The sequence below is a fragment of the Bison bison genome, unplaced genomic scaffold (assembly GCF_000754665.1).
Source record: "Bison bison bison isolate TAMUID 2011002044 unplaced genomic scaffold, Bison_UMD1.0 scf7180017864261, whole genome shotgun sequence".
NCBI lineage: Eukaryota > Metazoa > Chordata > Mammalia > Artiodactyla > Bovidae > Bison > Bison bison.
Genome location: NW_011494833.1, coordinates 1,305,745 through 1,325,323, shown reverse-complemented (window position 1 = coordinate 1,325,323; position 19,579 = coordinate 1,305,745). Strand labels below are relative to the sequence as shown.

The window sequence follows — 19,579 nt, the reverse complement described above, 5'->3', positions numbered from 1 at the left end:
TGCTGAGTTTTCCAAATTTGCTGACATATTGAGTGCAGCACTTTCACAGCATCATCTTTCAGGATTTGGAATAGCTCAACTGGAATTCCATCACCTCCACTAGCTTTGTTTGTAGTGATGCTTTCTAAGGCCCACTTGACTTCACATTCCAGGATGTCTGGCTCTAGGTCAGTGATCACACTATCGTGATTATCTGGGTTGTGAAGATCTTTTTTGTACAGTTCTGTGTATTCTTGCCATCTCTTCTTAATGTCTTCTGCTTCTGTTAGGTCCATACCATTTCTGTCCTTTATCAAGCCCATCTTTGCATGAAATGTTCCTTTGGTATCTCTGATTTTCTTGAAGAGATCCCTAGTCTTTCCCATTCTGTTGTTTTCCTCTATTTCTTTGCATTGATCGCTGAAGAAGTCGACATTCTAGGAATCAGCGAACTGAAATGGACTGGAATGGGTGAATTTAACTCAGATGACCATTATATCTACTACTGCGGGCAGGAATCCTTCAGAAGAAATGGAGTAGCCATCATGGTCAACAAAAGAGTCTGAAATGCAGTTCTTGGATGCAATCTCAAAACGACAGAATGATCTCTGTTCGTTTCCAAGGCAAACCATTTAATATCACAGTAATCCAAGTCTATGCCCCAACCAGTAACGCTGAAGAAGCTGAAGTTGAATGGTTCTATGAAGACCTACAAGACCTTTTAGAACTAACACCCAAAAAAGATGTCCTTTTCATTATAGGGGACTGGAATGCAAAAGTAGGAAGTCAGGAAACACCTGGAGTAACAGGCAAATTTGGCCTTGGAATACGGAATGACGCAGGGCAAAGACTGATAGAGTTTTGCCGAGACTGGTCATAACACTCTCTTCCAACAAGACAAGAGAAGACTATATACATGGACATCACCAGATGGTCAACACCAAAATCAGATTGATTATATTCTTTGCAGCCAAAGATGGAGAAGCTCTATACAGTCAGCAAAAACAAGACCAGGAGCTGACTGTGGCTCAGATCATGAACTCCTTATTGCCAAATTCAGATTGAAATTGAAGAAAGTAGGGGAAACCACTAGACCATTCAAGTATGACCTAAATCAAATCCCTTATGATTATATAGTGGAAGTGAGAAATAGATTTAAGGGCCTAGATCTAATAGATAGAGTGCCTGATGAACTATGGAATGAGGTTCGTGACATTGTACAGGAGACAGGGATCAAGACCATTCCTATAGAAAAGAAATGCAAAAAAGCAAAATGGCTGTCTGGGGAGGCCTTACAAATAGCTGTGAAAAGAAGAGAAGCGAAAAGCAAAGGAGAAAAGGAAAGATATAAACATCTGAATGCAGAGTTCCAAAGAATAGCAAGAAAAGATAAGAAAGCCTTTGTCATTACCTCTGTTATTACCTAAAGTGGGTCTATGACAATGAAATGTTTACCACTGGAAATACCCTAAACTGCTCTGGAAGGCTAAGCGAGGAAATCAGTGACTTACATTCCCTCAGAGAAATAAGAGGATAAGGTTTATGGCTATTTCCTTAGGTTCCCAGTCTCAGGGCACAGGCTTGGATTGCTTTACATCATGGTATCTATTCCCATCTGTGGTGGACAAACCAGCAATGAGTTAAGATTACAACCCCTTAATCCTACCCAGCACTAGTCATACTAGAGTCATTGGGAATGCCCAGCTCCAGCCTGGGTGTCCCAGGAGGTCGACCTGCCTCAACCTGCCTAGGAATCTGGTCCTTGGGAGGATGTCATGCCTCAACCTGCTTGGGGATCCACCAGTCCAGGGGTCCCAGGAGGTCTACATGCCTCGACCTGCCCGGGGATTCAATCTCCAGGAGGTTGTCACATCTCAACCTGCCTGGGGATCTGCACCCTGACCCAAGTATGCCTGGCTCTTAGGTTACAACAGTACTGGGTAGGATAAGCTTCAGATAGACTCACCCCTAAGGAAGTCCACCCAAGGAAAATAGAAGGAAGCCTATTAGTTGTGGGACTTTACCCAGTCTCAGCAATAACTCAGGAGTCCAACAAGAACCCCACTGCCTTTCTGGAAAGTCTAAAAGAGGTCCTTCAAAAGTTTACCAACTTAGACTCTTATGAGGAACAGGTGATCTTAAAGGACAAATTCCTATCCCAGTGTACATCAAACATCAGGATACAGTTGCAACAGCTACAGCAGCAGGACCCTGCTGCCTCTTTAGATGAGATGGTCCAGACAGCCACCAATACCTTTTATATCAGAGAACAGGAGAAGGAGGCCAAGGCCCAGGAAAGGGAAAGAAGGAAAGAAATAAGGCATGTCCAGATGCTGGCTGTCTTCCAGGGAAGCCCTATGGCAAACTCCGAGTCCTTGAAGGACAAGGCACAAGGCACATGCCTAATCTGTAGACAGGTGGTATATTGGGCCAAAGAGTGTCCAAACTGTGACAAGTCTGCTAAAATAGTTTGCTACAAACGCCATCAATTGGAACACTGGGTGGCACTCTGCCCTTGGGACCCAAGAGCCTCAAGGTCAAGCACCAAACCTTCCCTCTTGATAGTTCAACAGAACTGAAGTGGCCTGCTCCAGCCAGCCTACCTGTCACAGATAACCTTCATGGAGCCAGAGTCAAGGGTCCAACCGGATGTGGCAGGTAGGTCTAAGAATTTCTTGGTTGACACAGGGCTACCTACTCTGTCCTGACCTCCTACTCTGGAGCATTCTCCTCCCAAACCTGTGCCATTTTTGTTGCTACAGGAAAAACAATAACAAAAAGATTCACCTAAGCACTTCTTTGTCACTCGGATGGACAAATATTTTCCCACCAGTTTCTGGTGGTGCCTGAGTGTCCTACTCCTTTATTGGGAAGAGATCTTTCCCTGCTTTTGAAATCTTGCAGCTACTGAAGTCCTGATAGAAGATGCTTTAAAACTCTCTTTTGGGGGCAACTTTAGCCACCTCATGCAAAAAGTTGACTCATTGGAAAAGACTCTGATGCTGGGAGGGATTGGGGGCAGGAGGAGAAGGGGACAACAGAGGATGAGATGGCTGGATGGCATCACTGACTTAATGGACGTGAGTTTGAGTGAACTCCGGGAGTTGGTGATGGACAGGGAGGCCTGGTGTGCTGCAATTCATGGGGTCGCAAAGAGTCAGACATGACTGAGCAACTGAACTGAACTTTAGGGGCAAATCAGCTATTTTTACCAGCCACCAAGTGGAACAACTCCTGAATGGGAGAGGCCATTTATGCATGTCTGATCAAAGGATCCTCAGATATCAAGTAGTGCTGATGGAAAATTCAGGCCTGACTGTATCCCCTTGTGAGGTTCTTAATCCAGCTATGTTCCTGCCTAGCCCCAAGGACTCTCTCCCCTTTTACTCTTGCCTAGAAACTTTGGACCACTGGACAAAACCCCAAGAGGGGTTGTCAGAAGATCCTCTGACCAATCCTGAGGAAATCTGGTACACTGATGGAAGCAGCTTTGTCTTGGATGGAAAAAGAAGAGCTGGATATGCAGTAGACTCCAATTTTGAGATCATAGAGGCTAAACCTTTGCCACCAGGTCCTTCAGCCCAATTGGCTGAGCTAATAGTCCTGACTCAAGCTCTACAGCTGGGAAAAGGAAAAAGAGTAGCCATTTACACTGACTCCAACTTTGCCTTTCTGGTGCTACATGCACATGCTGCTATTTTAGGAAGAAAGAGGCCACTAGACCACACAAGGGTCCCCAATCAAATATGGTGATCAAATCCTTAGGTTCTTGGAGGCAGTCCATCTGCCTGCTGAGGTTTCAGTCTCCCATTGTAAAGGACACCAAAAAGAGAGCAGCATGACAAAACAATGACCTAATAGGTGTTACCACCTTAGTTCCACAGACTAATTTGCCAGAAACTCCTTCATATTCTGTAAGTGAGACTCTTAAAGCTAAGAGCGAGGGCTTTCAAGAAGATCTTATGGGCTGGTTCCAAAAGGAGGGACTCCTTTTCCTGCCTGGGAACTTTCAGTGGTAGTTGGTTAACTCCTTATATGCCAACACTCATTTAGGGGAGAAGGCCCTCCAAAGATTACTAGAAAGGGCCTTCAGAGGAACAGGCCTCCAAACGACTATAAGGCAAGTGGTCTCTTATTCCACTTTCCAGTTAAACAACTCCCAAGGAGCTTGAGGACCCCAGCTGGCCCACCCTGTCCAATGACATGGGACCTACCCGGGAGAGGACTGGCAGATCGACTTCCCCCAGATGCCAATTTCTCAATACCTACTAGTCATGATAGATACATTCACAGGATGGATTGAAGCCTTTCCCACCCACACTGAGAAGGCTGAGGAGGTGGTAAAAACAAAAAAAACAAAAACAAAAAAAAAACTGTTCCATGAAATCATTTCAAGATTTAGTCTGTCAAGCTCATTACAAAGTGACAATGGGACATCATTTACTTCTAAGGTCACCCAAGCGGTATGTAAAGCATTGGGCATTACTTATTACCTTCATTGTGCCTAGAGCCCTCAGTCTTCAGGAAAAGTAGAAAGAGCCAACCAATCCTTAAAATCAATGATAAAAAAGATAACCTAGGAGACCTCCCTGGGATGGAAGGAGGCTTTACCAATATCTCTCCTCTGCACCCATATTGCCCCTAAGGAACAGGTTGGTCTTAGTCCTTATGAGATGCTATATGGGAGACTTTTGTTTATGTCAATGACCTCTTCCTAGATTCAGAGGTTCAGACCCCCCAGTCTTAATCCATGGCCTTTGGGCAATTCCAACAAGATATACACTTGTGGGTTGTCAACCAGGACCCAAAAGATTCTAAAGACCTACCACAATATGCTCCAGGGACTCAAGTCCAAATTAAAGTCTGGAAAGATGGGTCCCCAAAGACTCAACTCCAGCCCAAATGGAAGAGCCCCCTATCTTGTAATGCTTTCTACCCCCACAACAGCCAAGGTACCAGGACACAACTCCTGGATTTACTACTAATGAGTCAAGCTGTGGAAGAAAACAGAAGAGGACACTCAATACACCTGTAAGCCCCTGGGAGATCTCAGATAACTATTCAGGACTACAGATGAGTGCCATTCTAATGAACACCCCCAAAATTAAGTTTCTGGGGATAAGATTTCTCAGGAAAGCTCTAAAGAGCCAACACAGCTTGGCAGGGGTTGTACTCCAAAATACAGAAAAATCCAGAAGATAGATTTCCTGATGCCTAAACAAGAAGGGACTTGAGCCATCTTGAATGAGATGTGTTGTTTCTGGGTAAATATCTCAAGCTAAGTTAAAGTCTCACAGTCCTCAAGAAAAACATTCAAATCCTAAGGGATCTCAAAGAATGAGCTCAAAGAACAAGCTGGAGGGTTTTCAGGGTGGCTACAATCTCTCTTTGGGGGATCTTTCTCTTGGCAAGGGGGGATTTGGAGTTGGCTAATGCCCCTACTAATCCCTGTTATCACCATATTGATGTTGCTTATGATTGCTCCATGCATTATCAATTGTTTAACCCATTTTGTCTCTGCCCAGGTCAACAAGCTACAAAATACAGTGCTAGTTCAATAAGGATAGATGAAACTACATCCGACCATGGAAAATATCACTCACCCTTAGATGGACACCGCTATAAGGACTCTGAGGCTTGAGACTAGAAAGAGGGGGAGGTCCAATGCACCCCGCATCCCAGCTCAGCAGAAAGTAGCCAGAGAGACCCTGACGCCCCTATTCCCTAGGAATTGGGTCTCCCATCTCTTGAGGGGGAAATATTAGGTAGTTAGAATAGGAAAAAGGAGTCCAAAATGGCAGTGGCTAAAAAAGAAAGGGAAACGCCTGCAAAAATGGAACAAAAGAAAACCTGTGGACTGGAGTGAGAACTTCCTGTGAAACAAACATACCCACTTCTTGGCTAGCCCAATTTGCATTGGGCAGGCTCAGTGGGGAGAAAACAAATGAATAAAAGGAGTAAGCCAAGACCTCTCCTTTGGGGTCGGCCCGCCCTCACGCCTTGAAAGTGTACTATCCTTTGCTTGCCAAATAAAACTGAACTGTAACTGAACTGTAACACTGGTCCACCGTTTCAAATCTTTGTTGCAGTGAGACAGAACTGAGGAAATTACACACTCCCCTGACAGACAAGAGGATCTTGACAGACTACAGTCCAAAGGATTACAAATAATCAGATACTACCGAGTGACTAAGCACAGCACACACAGCTTGTTAGAAACAAGCTACTTTTTTTTTTTTTTAATCACCCGTAATCTCTAACAAATGGGACTTAAATACTTGCTGAATACTACTTACATTCTCCAATTTTATTCCTTTTGGTTTTCTTTATTTCTTTCCTTTCCCTCCAACATCAAAACAAAACAAAAACAAACAAAAAACATCTATCCAAAACACTACCTATAACCCAGCATGCCATCTGCATATTCCTTTTTTACATGATTACCGTGCATTTAAAATATATGCAATTCTTTGTTAAGTGAGCATGAATCAGATCCTGGACCTTAACAATCAGTTTAATTAAGAAAACAAATAAATAATCACAATACAGAATTCTGTGCCATAGTAGAATGAAATATGCTAAACTCTTAACTGGAAGAGAAATTCAAAAAAGCCCCACAGAGAAACTGACAGAGCATCCTCATCCTAAGTCTTTTTTTCTAAGAATTTCATCTGGAAGTGACTTCAAAGGATGAAGATAAAGGAACCCCTATATTATTCAAAATAAAATTTCCCACTAAGCCATTATTAAAATATGAAATAAATTCATATTTTATGGCAAGACAAGAAAAATTTAAACATAAAAAAGTATCTCTGCCCTATGGCCTCCTCTCTCCCCTGAATGTGCATTGTGTATCTGCATTAGGATGAACCAAACCTCCCCATGGGCAGAAATACCTGCTCAACCATAAAGAGCAACATCCTCCCAGCACCAACAATAACTTTCCTTCTTGAGCTTGTAAGGGGCCATGATGGCACTTAGATCTGGATTGTGTAAATTATCGATAATATGTTAATTAATGTATTTGTCTTGAAAAACTTACACAACTGTGCTTTGAATCCTAATGGGGCTCACTGGTTTCCAGAGCATTGTGAGATGGTCTTCCCGTTATGATCCTCAATTTGACTAGAATGAAATTTTTCATTTCTTTCTTAGATTAACTGATTCATTTTTTGCTGACAAAGGGTATATGCAAACAGTTACTGGACTTGGTCCAAGAAGATCCCATGGCATCAGAAGAAACAGTAGGTAGGAGTAACCAAACATTGGCTTTAGAACTGGTCATATTTGGAGTTTGCCATTTAGTGGCTATATTATTTTGTATGTTTTCTGTTCTGAGACTCTGTCCCCTCAAAAACAAAATTAAATAATAATATCTACCTCAAAGGGCTGTCAGAGAATTAAAGAGCCCAAGGTTGCAAAGTGTTCAGTGAGGACTTGAGAGATGGTAGCTAACATTATTTTACAGACAGAAAAATATTACTTTGCCTATTTCATTTAACATAACCTCTAAGATAAGATTTTAATACAGAAAAAAAAAAAAAAAAAAAACAAAGAGCAAACATAATTATTAAGGTATAAATAAATAATAATCTTACCTGGCATTTTTCACAGCATTCTCCTAATGCACATTGAACATTTTCTTTCATTTTACATGTTTTTGCATCACAGCAAATGTTGGTACATTCCTAAGAAATCCAGAAACAAATGTAAATACCAGATTAGCTTTTGGTCTCATTTTTTGCACTATTCATAATATAATTCACTCATCACACAGACATTCCTTTGATACGGTCTGAAAATAATTTGGGAGAAAAAACACAAGCTTAACATTAGAAATATTGAGTTTATCTGAATTTGACTTTGTCTTTTTCTTTTTTAAATATCTTTTCTAGCTTCTCCAATCTTCCAGATTAATACTGAACATGGTATATTTTTGGTGAAATATGAAATAAAACAACAAAAAAAGGGATAGTTTTTGAAAATCAAATTCTTCTAACTAATGAACATAATTCAGCTCATCAGTTTTGTATCTATCCAGCAGTAAGTTTAAGCTCTAGAGCATGTACAGAAAATCTAAAAATACAGTTCTTTAATCAAGTTTGACATTTAACTCAATTCTCTGTAAGGCAATATACTTTGTCTTCTTCTCTCCTCCTTGTTTCTAGGAAATCAAACACCTACACGAGGCATGGGGGAAAATCCTACTGGGGAATCTCCCCTTGTAGCTGTTTCAGTTCAGTTGCTCAGTCATGTCCGACTCTTTGCGATCCTATGAATCGAAGCATGCCAGGCCTCCCTGTCCATCACCAACTCCCAGAGTTCACCCAGACTCACGTCCATCGAGTCAGTGATGCCATCCAGCCATCTCATCCTCTGTCGTCCCCTTCTCCTCCTGCCCCCAATCCCTCCCAGCTGTTTAGATTCAGCCAAAAGGTGTGATGTATTTAGAGTCACAGATTTTTAGTGTTGAAACTCTTGACCTTATTTCAAACAAACATCATCTGGGAAAGTTTCCTTTTTCCCACAGAAAAGATAAATGTGTAATCCTATTTTGAAGTTAGGCTTCTCAGGTGGTGCAGTGGTAAAGAATCCATCTGCCAGTGCAGGAGACACAGGATACAGAGTTGGACCCCTGGGTTGGGAAGATCCCCTGGAGGAGGAAAGAGCAACCCATTCCAGTATCTTTGCCTGGAAAATCCCATGGACAGAGGAGCCTGGTGGGCTATAGCCCATGGGGTTGAAGAGTTGGACACTGAGCAAGCATGCACAGTTTTCAAGTTACTGAAAGGCTCACATCCTAAGGGCCTGGCCTGGTACTCACTTGAATGTTAATAAGATAGGGGCAAAGGTCCCATTCAGAGTCCTGGCTTCCCTATCAAGAGGGTGGGACCAAGCCAGGCACTTTGAATGATAACAATTTCTGAGTCCCAAAGCAGTGAGAAATGACTGAATTCCAGGGCAGGGAGGCTCTAGGGTTGTTTAAAAAAAAAAAAAAAAAAAAACACCTAACACCTGAATCCAGATCTTGGCTCCTCCAATTACCAGCCCCATGACCCTAAGCAAGTTATTTCCGCTCTCTGAGATCTATCATAGGGCTGGGTCTAAAGTAATTGCTCAGTAAGTCTTAGGCACATAAGAAATGTGAGGTATTTCTCCCAAAAAAGGAGGGTTGAGGATATGAAGCCCAAGCTGGTGGGTGGAATTTATAAAACAGAAGATGGGGAAGGAATCTTGAGAGGGAAACAAGGAAGATCTTAAGCAATTCAGGGTTTTTTTTTGTGAGAAAGGTTGATCTGGCCACTGTCTACAAACACAAATCTACAAAATTACAGGAAACACAAGGTTCATTTGGGTTTCCCAGGTGGGGCCAATGGTAAAGAACAGGCTGCCAATGCAGGAGATGTAAGACACTCATGCTCAATCCCTGGATGGGGAAGATCCCCTGGAGGAGGGCATGGCAATCCACTCCAGTATTCTTGCCTGGAGAGTCCTATGGACAGAGACATCTGGCAGGCTACAGTCCGTGGAGTCCCAAAGAATCGGACATTATTGAAGCGACTTAGCATGCACACATATGTTCTTTAACAGTTCATCTCTTAAGCAATTGAAAAACAAACTAGATCATTTTTAAAAGAGCTGGTGGTACCTCAGGGGTCCCACAATCACAGTCTTCTCCCATTTCTACCAACTGGTTCCCACAGATCGGGGTGGATATGATATCTGTAGGCAGTGGCACATTAAAGAGGCAATTGGATAATTTATCTTCAAAGAATTTTTCAAAGCTGGCCCGGCTGCAGGAACTGAAGTCTGTAGGTATATTTATGCTGTAAAGGTAAGGAAAGAGAAAACAATACAATCACACTGAGTAGATAGGGAGAAATATCAGATGCTGAGTGTGATATACTCAAAACATAACCCAAAAGTGCGAATGGAATCCACTCAGCAGCTGCTAAATCATGAGCTCATTTTTTTGTGCCTGAATTAGCTCACCTGGGCAAGTAGAAACACCTCCAGCTTAATGAGCAAGTATGGCCACATCTCAAAATAGAGCATCCAGGCTGCTGTTAAATAAATTGAAAATTCTTCTAATTTATCCTGATAATCTCATTCATTTAGCCTTAGGTCATTTTGGTTGAGAAACGCTAAAGGCACTAAAATTGTGTTTACTTATATGTTTAAGAATTCACTTTCCTTCAGAGGAAGTTAAATTGATGGCCTCTTTTCATTCCATAAATAAGGATGAGGTTTAAAAAGGCAGTGGTGGGAACAGAGGAGGGAAGGAATTGGGGTTTGGGATTAACAGAGGCAAACTTTCATATATAGAATGGATAAACAACAAGGTCTTACTGTATGGCACAGGAGACTATATTCAACATTCTGTGACAAACCATAATGGAAAAGAATATGAAAAATAATATATATATATATTCATGTGCATATACATACATATGTATATACATATATATATGAGTCATTTTGCTGTACAGAATACAGCATTGTAAATCAACTGTATTTAAATAAAAATTTAAAAAAAATTTTTTTAAATAAAAATGCATTGATATCTGGAAGAGATAGCATAAGATATGTAACTGGCCTGCAAGTCATATTCTATTTTGTGGAAGGGCATGGGAGACTTAACTTTAGCCAATGTGAACTGAGAGAGGGAAATACAAGAGAAAATGAACACATCAAAGAAATTGTGGGGTTTTTAAAGATAAAATTCCAGAGCAGTTTTGCCTCAGATGAGGCAGGAGTATGTAATCTCTTTTCAAAGACTTTCTCTTCATCTTCCTGTGAGAACATTCTTTTTAAAAAAATTTCTGTTAGAGTATGGTTGATGCATAATGCTGTGTTAGTTTCAGGTATACAGATACAAAGTAAATCAGTTTTATATATATATATATAAGTCCATTCTTTTTAAGATTCTATTCCCATATAGGCCATTACAAAGTACTGAGTAGAGTTCTCTGTGCTATACAGTAGGTCCTTATTAGTTATCTATTTTATGTATAGTAGAGTGTATATGTCAATCTCAATCTCCCAATATATTCCCCACTTAAATCCCTGGTCAGAGAAGGCAACGGCACCCCACTCCAGTACTCTTGCCTGGAAAATCCTATGGATGGAGGAGCCTGGTGGGCTGTAGTCCATGGGGTCGCGAAGAGTCGGGCACAACTGAGCGACTTCACTTTCCCTTTTCACTTTCATGCATTGGAGAAGGAAATGGCAACCCACTCCAGTGTTCTTTCCTGGAGAATCCCAGGGCCGGGGGAGCCTGGTGGGCTGCCGTCTATGGGGTCACACAGAGTCGGACAGGACTGAAGTGACTTAGCAGCAGCAGCAGCAAACCCCTGGTAACATAAGTTTGTTTTCTACATCTGTAACTTTATTTCTATTTTATAGATAAGTTCATTTATACCCTATTTTTAGATTCCACCTATGAATGAGTGAGTGAGTGAGTGAGTGAAGTCGCTCAGTCGTGGCCGACTCTTTGCGGCCCCGTGGACTGTAGCCCCCCAGGCTCCTCCGTCCATGGGATTCTCCAGGCAAGAATACTGGAGTGGGTTGCCATTTCCTTCTCCAGGGGATCTTCCCAACCCAGGGATTGAACCCAGGTCTCCCACATTGCAGGCAGACGCTTTACCATCTGAACTGAAGGGTTTAGAGGCCATCAAATGGACATGACCTATAAAGGCAATTTTGATGGTTTTACATAGAAATGACCTCTATTGGAAGAGATCACGAATGGGAACTATTTGAGATACATTTCTATGTAAAATGTAGTTTGCACATAATTCAGCATTTTAAATGAGCACTCTGAAACCGAGACCAAATATCAATCATCTCTTGAGGTTTTTTATTCCACCTATAAGTGATATCATATATTTGTCTTTGTCTGACTTCACTCAATATGACAATCTCTAGATCCCTCTATGTTACTTCAAATGCCATTATTTCATTCTTTTTACGGGTAAGTAATATTTCGTATTAACCGCATCTTCTTTATCCATTCCTCTGTCAATGGACGTTTAATTTGCTTCCATATCCTTGCTACTGTAAATTATGCTGCAATAAACATTAGGGTGCATGTATCTTTCTGAATTATAATTCAGAATATATACCAATAAAAATATGGTATATATTTTCTCCATATATATACCCAAGAGACAGATTGCTGGATGGTATGATAGCTCTAATTTTATTGTTTTAAGGAACCTCCATACTGTTCTCCATAGTGACTGCACCGATTTATGTTACCACCAACAGTGTAGGAGGGTTCCCTTTTCTCCACACTCTCCAGCATTTACTGTTTATAGTTATTTTTTTTAATAAATGTATTCTTTTTATAATTATTTTACTTATTTATTTTTGGTTGTGCTGTGTCTTCATTGCTGGATGCGGCTTTTCTCTAGTTATGTCATGTGGGGGCTACTCTTTATTGCTGTGGCTTCTCTTGCTGTGGAACATAGTCTCTAGGTGCACAGGCTTCAGTAGTTGCGGCTTGCAGGCTCTAGAGGGGCTTAGTATTTGTGGCGCACGGGCTTACTTGCTCCATAGCGAACAGGATCTTCCTGGACCAGTGACAGAACTGCTGTTGCCTGCATTGCAAAGCGGACTTCTAGCCACTGAACCACCAGGGAAGCCCTATTTGTAGATTTTTTTACTTCCCTGGTGGCTCAGACAGTAAAGCGTCTGTCTACAATGCAGGATACCTGGGTTTGATCCCTGGGTCAGGAAGATTCCCTGGAGAAGGAAATGGCAACCCACTCCAGTACTCTAGCTTAGAAAACCCCATGGATGGAGGAGCCTGGTGCAGGCTACTGTCCATGGGGTTGCAAAGATTTGGATACAATTGAACGACTTCACTTTATTCTGAGCAGTGTGAGGTGATACCGCATTGTAGTTTTGATTTGCCTTTCTCTCATAATGAGTGAGTCGAGCACCTTTCCATGTGCTTTTTAGCTGTCTGTATGTCTTCTTTGGAAAAATATATATTTAGATCTTCTGCCCATTTTTTGATTGGATTGTCTGTTTTTTTTTTTTATATTGAGCTACATGAGTGGTTTGTATATTTTTGAAGGTTAATCCCTTGTCAGTTGTTTCATTTGCAAATATTTTTTCCCATTTTAAGGGTTGTCTTTTCATTTTATGGTTTCCTTTGCTGTGCAAAAGCTTATAAGTTTAATTAGATCCCATTTGTTTATTTTTGTTTTTATTTTCAATCTTCTAGGAGATAGATAGAAAAAGATCCTGCTGTGATTTATGTCAGGAATGTTCTACCTATATTTTCCTCTAAGAGTTTTATAGTATTACACCTTACATATAGGTCTTTAGTCCAGTTTGAGTTTATTTTTGTGTATGGTTTTAGTAAGTGTTCTAATTTCTTTCTTCTTTAATTAGATTTTTCTTCTAAAACTTTTCCCTCATGAGCAACCAATCTGAATTCATTGAAACTGTGGTAAATGCTAATGATCTTTTGAACCCAGATCTTGTGCACCTAAGATGAGGATAGAGTGACATGTCACCTCAAGAGCAAAGAGACAATATATTTAAACTATATCTCAGTTAATGAAAAATACTACATGATATATATATATAGTACCGTGTGATGGTATGGGGCTTCCCTGATGGCTCAGATGGTAAAGAGTTTGCCTGCAATGCAGGAGACCTGGGTTCGATACCTGGGCCGGGAAGATCCTCTGGAGAAGGAAATGGCAATTCACTCCAGTATTCTTGCCTGGAGAATTCCAAGGACAGAGGAGCCTGGTGGGCTACAGTCCTTGGCATCACAAAGAGTGTGATGATACCATCATCACAGGTAGACTGGTATAGACCCACATTCATGATCATGTCCTGATGCTGCTTATGTTTGAACAGGTTGATAAATATGACAGAAAAGAATAGCATAGCCCAGAGTGAACCCAAAACAAGAATAAGTATCATCTTCCCAGAAAGGCTCACCTTAATGATCCATCCATCACACATTCTATAGAAGGGCACTTGCAATCGTAGTTGTCATGAAACATTCCGAAGTTATGGCCCATTTCATGGGCCATGGTTCCTGCAACCTGAAGTGCGTTGTTACTGTGATCCTGAGGATAAGAAGAGAGAGACAGATCCTCTGGTTTGCAAACTGAATTATCATTCAGGAAATAATTAAATATTTTTACTGTAGCCAAGTGGAGTAGAGAGTCTGATTTTAGCTTCAGCCTCCTCACCTTGTCAGCGTGGTCTACTGGAGAAGGAAAGGACAAACCGCTTGAATATTCTTGCCTTGAGAACCCCATGAATAGTATGAAAAGGCAAAAGATATGATGCCAGAAGATGAGCCCCCCACCTCATCTTCTGTGGGTGTCCAATATGCTACTGGGGAAGAGCAGAGAAATAGGTCCAGAAAGAGTGAAGAGGCTGGGCCAAAGCAGAAATCTGTTGTGCATTTGTGCAGATGCAGTTGTGCGTGCATCTGGTGGTGAAAATGAAGTCCAGTGCTGTAAAGAACAAAATTGCATAGAAGGTCCATGAATCAAGACAAACTGGAAGTGGTCAAACAGGAGATAGCAGAGTGAACGTCAGCATTTTAGGAATCAGTGAGCTAAATTGGATGGGATTAGGTGAATTTAATTCAGATGATCATTGTATCTACTACTGTGGGTGAGAATCCTTTAGAAGAATGTAGTAGCCTTCACAGTCAACAAAAGAGTCCAAAATGCAGTACTTGGGTGCAGTCTCAAAAAATGACAGAATGATCTCGGTTCATTTCCAAGGCAAACCATTCAACATCACCGTAATCCAAGTCTATGCCTCTAATGCCAAAGAAGCTGATGTTGAACGGTTCTATGAAGACCTACAAGACCTTTTAGTACTAACACCAAAAAAAGATGTCTTTTTCATCATAGGGGATTGGAATACAAAAGTAGGAAGTCAAGAGACACCTGGAGTAACAGGCAAGTTTGGCCTTGAACTACAAAATGAAGCAGTGTGTGTGTGTGTGTGTGTGTGTGTGTGAGTTACTCAGTCACGTCTGACTCTACAACCCCGTGGACTGTAGCTTGCCAGGCTCCTCTGTCCAAGGGAGTCTCCAGGCAAGAGTACTGGAATGGATTGCCATTTTCTTCTCCAAAATGAAGCAGAGCAAAGGCTAATAGAGTTTTGCCAAGAGAATACACTGGTCATAGAATACCCTCTGTCAACAACACAAGAGATGACTCTACACATGGACTTCATCAGATGGTGGAATAAGAAAATCAGATTGATTATATTCTTTGCAGACAAAGATAGAGAGGCTCTACACAGTCAGCAAAAATGGGACCTGGAGCTGACTGTGACTCAGATCATGAGCTCCTTATTGAAAAATTCAGACTTAAGTTGAAGAAAGTAGGGAAAACCACTAAGCCATTCAGATATGACCTAAATCAAATTCCTTATGATTACACAGTGGATGTGACAAATAGATTCAAGGGGTTAGATCTGATAGAGTGCCTGAAGAACTATGGACAGGGGTTCATAACATTGTACAGGAGGCAGTGATCAAAACCATTCCAAAGAAAAAGAAATGCAAGAAGCAAAATGGTTGCCTGAGGAGGCCTTACAAATAGCTGAAAAAAGATGAGAAGTGAAAGGCAAAGGAGAAAGGGGAAGATATACCCAAATGAATGTAGAGTAGAGTTCCAGAGAATAGCAAGGAGAGATAATAAAGTCTTCTTAAGTGAACAATACAAGGAAATAGAGGAAAAATAGAGGGAAGCCTGGTGTGCTGCAGTCCTTGGGATTGCAGAGAGTTAGACACAACTGAGTGACTAAACAACAGCAACAACAAAGGTAAAACAGATAGGCAGAGATGTGTAATAAATCCCATCAACCATTAAAAAGGAAAATCAATAAAAAATCTAATAATGGAGGTAAATGAAATTATTTTTTGAATACTCAATTCTAAAAAGGCAGAAAAAATAGAAGAGATGGTATAGGAAACATCTAGCAAGATGAGATTTTAGTTCAACAATATCAGTAATGTATTACATATAAATTACTTAAGCATACAATGTAAAATACAGATTGTCAGACTAGATTAAAAAAAAAAAACCCAGGTGTATACTGTCTAGCATAAATCTTTAAATGGAAAGAAGTCCACATGTTAAAAATTAAAGGAAGGAAAACGTTGTATCAAGTAAACCGTCCACAAAGTATTATACTTATATTGGAAAAAGTAGACTTTACAACAGGGATAATTCAGGAAAAAGAGGAACATTATATGATAAATGGATCAAATCTAAATTGACCTGTATATCTAAATCATACTTGAGTCCAAAAAGAAATCAAAATGAAGATTAGAAAAAATTTTAACTTAATAAAAATGGAAACACACATAGCCAAATATCTCAGATGCAGCTAAAACAGGGCATCAGTCAGTTCAGTCGCTCAGTCGTGAAACAGTGCATAGTAAGAAATTAATAGCATTAAATGATCATATTTGAAAAGAAGAAAAGTCTCAAGTTCATGATTTAAAATTCTTCCTTACTTAACTAAAAAAGAACAAATTAAATACAGAGAAAGCAAGAAAAGAATCAATAGTCAAGACAAGAACTGAAATTAATAAAATAGAAACTAGGAAAACCATAGGAGCATCAGTAAAGCTAAAACTGTTTCTCTTAGATCAATAAAATTGATATACCCTAGCCAAACTGATTATGGGGAAACGCTCCGCCTCTCCACACACACACAAACTACTAATATCATGAATGACAGAGGGGAAATCACTATAAATTCTACATATATTAAAAAGATAGTAAGGGAATATCATCAACAAATTTATGCCGAGTTAAATTAAATGGACAACTTTCCTTGAAACACAAACTACCATGGCTTACTTAAGAAGAGATAAATAACCTGAATAGCTCTATATCTATTAAAGAATTGATTGCATGCTTAAAAACCTTGCAACAAAAAATACCAGGCCCGTATGGTTTTACTGGTGAATTGTACTGAACACTTTACTATGTTATACTACTGATTTGGGGTTTCCCTGGTGGCTTAGTGGTAAAGAATCTGCCTGCCAATGCAGGAGACATAAGCAATGTAGGTTTGATCCCTGGGTCGGGAACATCCCCTGGAGGAAGAAATGGCAACCCTCTCCATTATTCTTGCCTGGGAAATCCCATGGACAAAGAAGCCTGGTAGTCTATAGTCTATGGTGTGGCAAAAGAGTCAGACACGACTTAGCAACTAAACAACAATACTGATTTTACTCAAATATTCCAGAAAAAAAAAACTGGTTTTATTCAAATATTCCAGAAAATTGAAAATTACACATCACTATATATGGTCAAGTTTATACTGATATTTGTCCTGAGAGTAAAACCTGAAAAATACATATATAGGAAAAGACAACTACAGACTAATATCCCTTCTGAATATAGATGCAAAAATCCTCATGATATGTTAACATGTTGAATTTAGCAATATATACAAGATATAATACAGTATGACCATGCCAGGTTTATGGTGAATGTGCAAGATTGAGTCAATATTTGAAATTAAATCAATGTTATTTCCCACATCAACAGATTAAAGGAGTAAAACAATATTTTCTCCATAGATTCAGCACAACAGCCCTTGACAGACTTGAATTGTAGAACCAGCAATTTTATCTTTAAACAAACCTTAATGATGCCAGCAGAAAAATCAGGAGAGCACATTGTAGATATGTAAGCAAGGCCCACAGTTGTTCCAGAAAATGCTACTGTCCTGTGAAAAAGAAAGAAATTGATACAACTTATGATTCTAATTGGGCTTCCCAGGTGGGGCTAGTGGTAAATAATTTGCCAATACAGGATACATAACAGACTCCGATTCCTGGGTGGGAAAGATCTCCTGGAGGAGGAAATGGCAACCAACTCCTGTATTCTTGCCTGGAGAATCCCATGAAATGGGCTATGGTCCACAGGGCTGCAAAGAGTCGGACACAAATGAAACAACTTAGCAGGCACTCATGATTCTAATAATAGACATTTTTTCTATAGACAATTCCTCTAGAATGCTGATTAGCAGAAGACCTCACGACACTTTTTTATATTATGGTTGTCATACCATCTAAATCCAGGCATCTGGATGTAATCACTGTTAATATTTTTGCTTTATAAATATAAATTAAATTATAAATGTATATAAATATATATATTAAAGTGAAATATCTTTCATTTTAATTTATATTTTCCTCATATATGTTTACTTTGATTTTCTTTTAGCACTGCTATAGCTGTAGCTGGATTTGGAATTTGGCCCCATTCTGAAAGCTTTTGTATTATTGAAGTACTTATGCAATTGAAATATCTGTCCTGTTTAAGAGATATTTTAACTACTTGCATTTGTTCACATAGATAATATATTTGGTCTTTAGTCATTTTAATTTCTTTTTTAAAAATTTATTCCATTTTGTTTTCCTTTCAATTTGTAAGTATACCATGTGCTTCTTTGGTTATTACTATTGTGCTATCTGTTCAAGATGGTCACTCTGGTCTGTCTCTAGAAATTTGCAAAGTATGCATTATTTTTCAAATTCCCTTAGTAGATGCATTTACATAAAAAGTTGAACCTATATTTTCCCACTTATCAACATCAAAAATGGAGAGTATACATTTTGCCATAAAAAATGAGGAAATTAGAGAACTTCCTTCCACTTTCCATTCCTTATGGAGTTATCTGTTATTTTGAAATAATACTTTGTGTCATACACAATACTTTAAAGATTTATGGCCTTTGTATTCTCTTTTAAAATTATATTAGAAAATTTTTATATTCAAGTCTACATTTTTGTGGATTTAATTCTTGCTCCTAGCTCATTTATAAAAAATAAAATTCTCCCCCATTATGGAGTTCACTATTTTGCTTTCTCTTTCCAGTGGAGAGAGTTCATTTGGAATCTTGGAGTTCATATTAGATTCCTACCTGATGATGCACAGGTATGGGTGTATTTTGTTAATTTGTCAGAGAAATGGTGAGTCAATTTACACATGATAGCATGGTTATTTCCTCTACCATTATCTTTTTAGTCCTTTTATCTTGTTTATTCTGGTCTATTCAGGAAATCTACTCTTGATATTGGATTACCATGCCTTATCTGTACAATCTGTCATCCTGGCCATGATTTATATCTCTCTACCTTAATTATTTCACGACACTAGATTCTACTACAATTTGAGCTTAGTCCTAGAGCCAGTCTTCAGTTCAGTTCAGTTGCTCAGTTGTGTCTGACTCTTTGCGACCCCATGAATCCCAGCACGCCAGGCCTCCCTGTCCATCACCAACTCCCGGAGTTCACCCAAACTCATGTCCATCAAGTTGGTGATGCCATCCAGCCATCTCATCTTCTGTCGTCCCCTTCTCCTCTTGCCCCCAATCCCTCCCAGCTTTTCCAATGAGTCAATTCTTCTCATGAGGTGGCCAAAGTATTGGAGTTTCAGCTTTAGCATCAGTCCTTCCAGTGAACACCCAGGACTGATCTCCTTTAGGATGGACTGGTTGGATCTCTTTGCAGTCCAAGGGACTCTCAAGAGTCTTCTCCAACACCACAGTTCAAAAGCATCAATTCTTCGGCGCTTAG

At 39.9% G+C, this 19,579-nt stretch overlaps 1 protein-coding gene across 3 annotated transcripts in view; it reads right to left on the bottom strand.

Annotated features, from left to right (window-relative positions):
* The window catches only part of LOC104994589 (disintegrin and metalloproteinase domain-containing protein 28-like), a 126,520-nt gene that overhangs the window by 74,610 nt on the left and 32,331 nt on the right, over positions 1-19,579 (bottom strand). For all 3 annotated transcript variants that reach the window (XM_010848216.1, XM_010848217.1, XM_010848218.1), the window contains exons 11-14: positions 17,640-17,724; positions 13,945-14,075; positions 9,629-9,806; positions 7,578-7,667 (exon numbers count right to left, since the gene is read on the bottom strand). In XM_010848216.1, the coding sequence (XP_010846518.1) occupies positions 7,578-7,667; positions 9,629-9,806; positions 13,945-14,075; positions 17,640-17,724 (484 nt within the window). The remainder of the gene's footprint in view (positions 1-7,577; positions 7,668-9,628; positions 9,807-13,944; positions 14,076-17,639; positions 17,725-19,579) is intronic.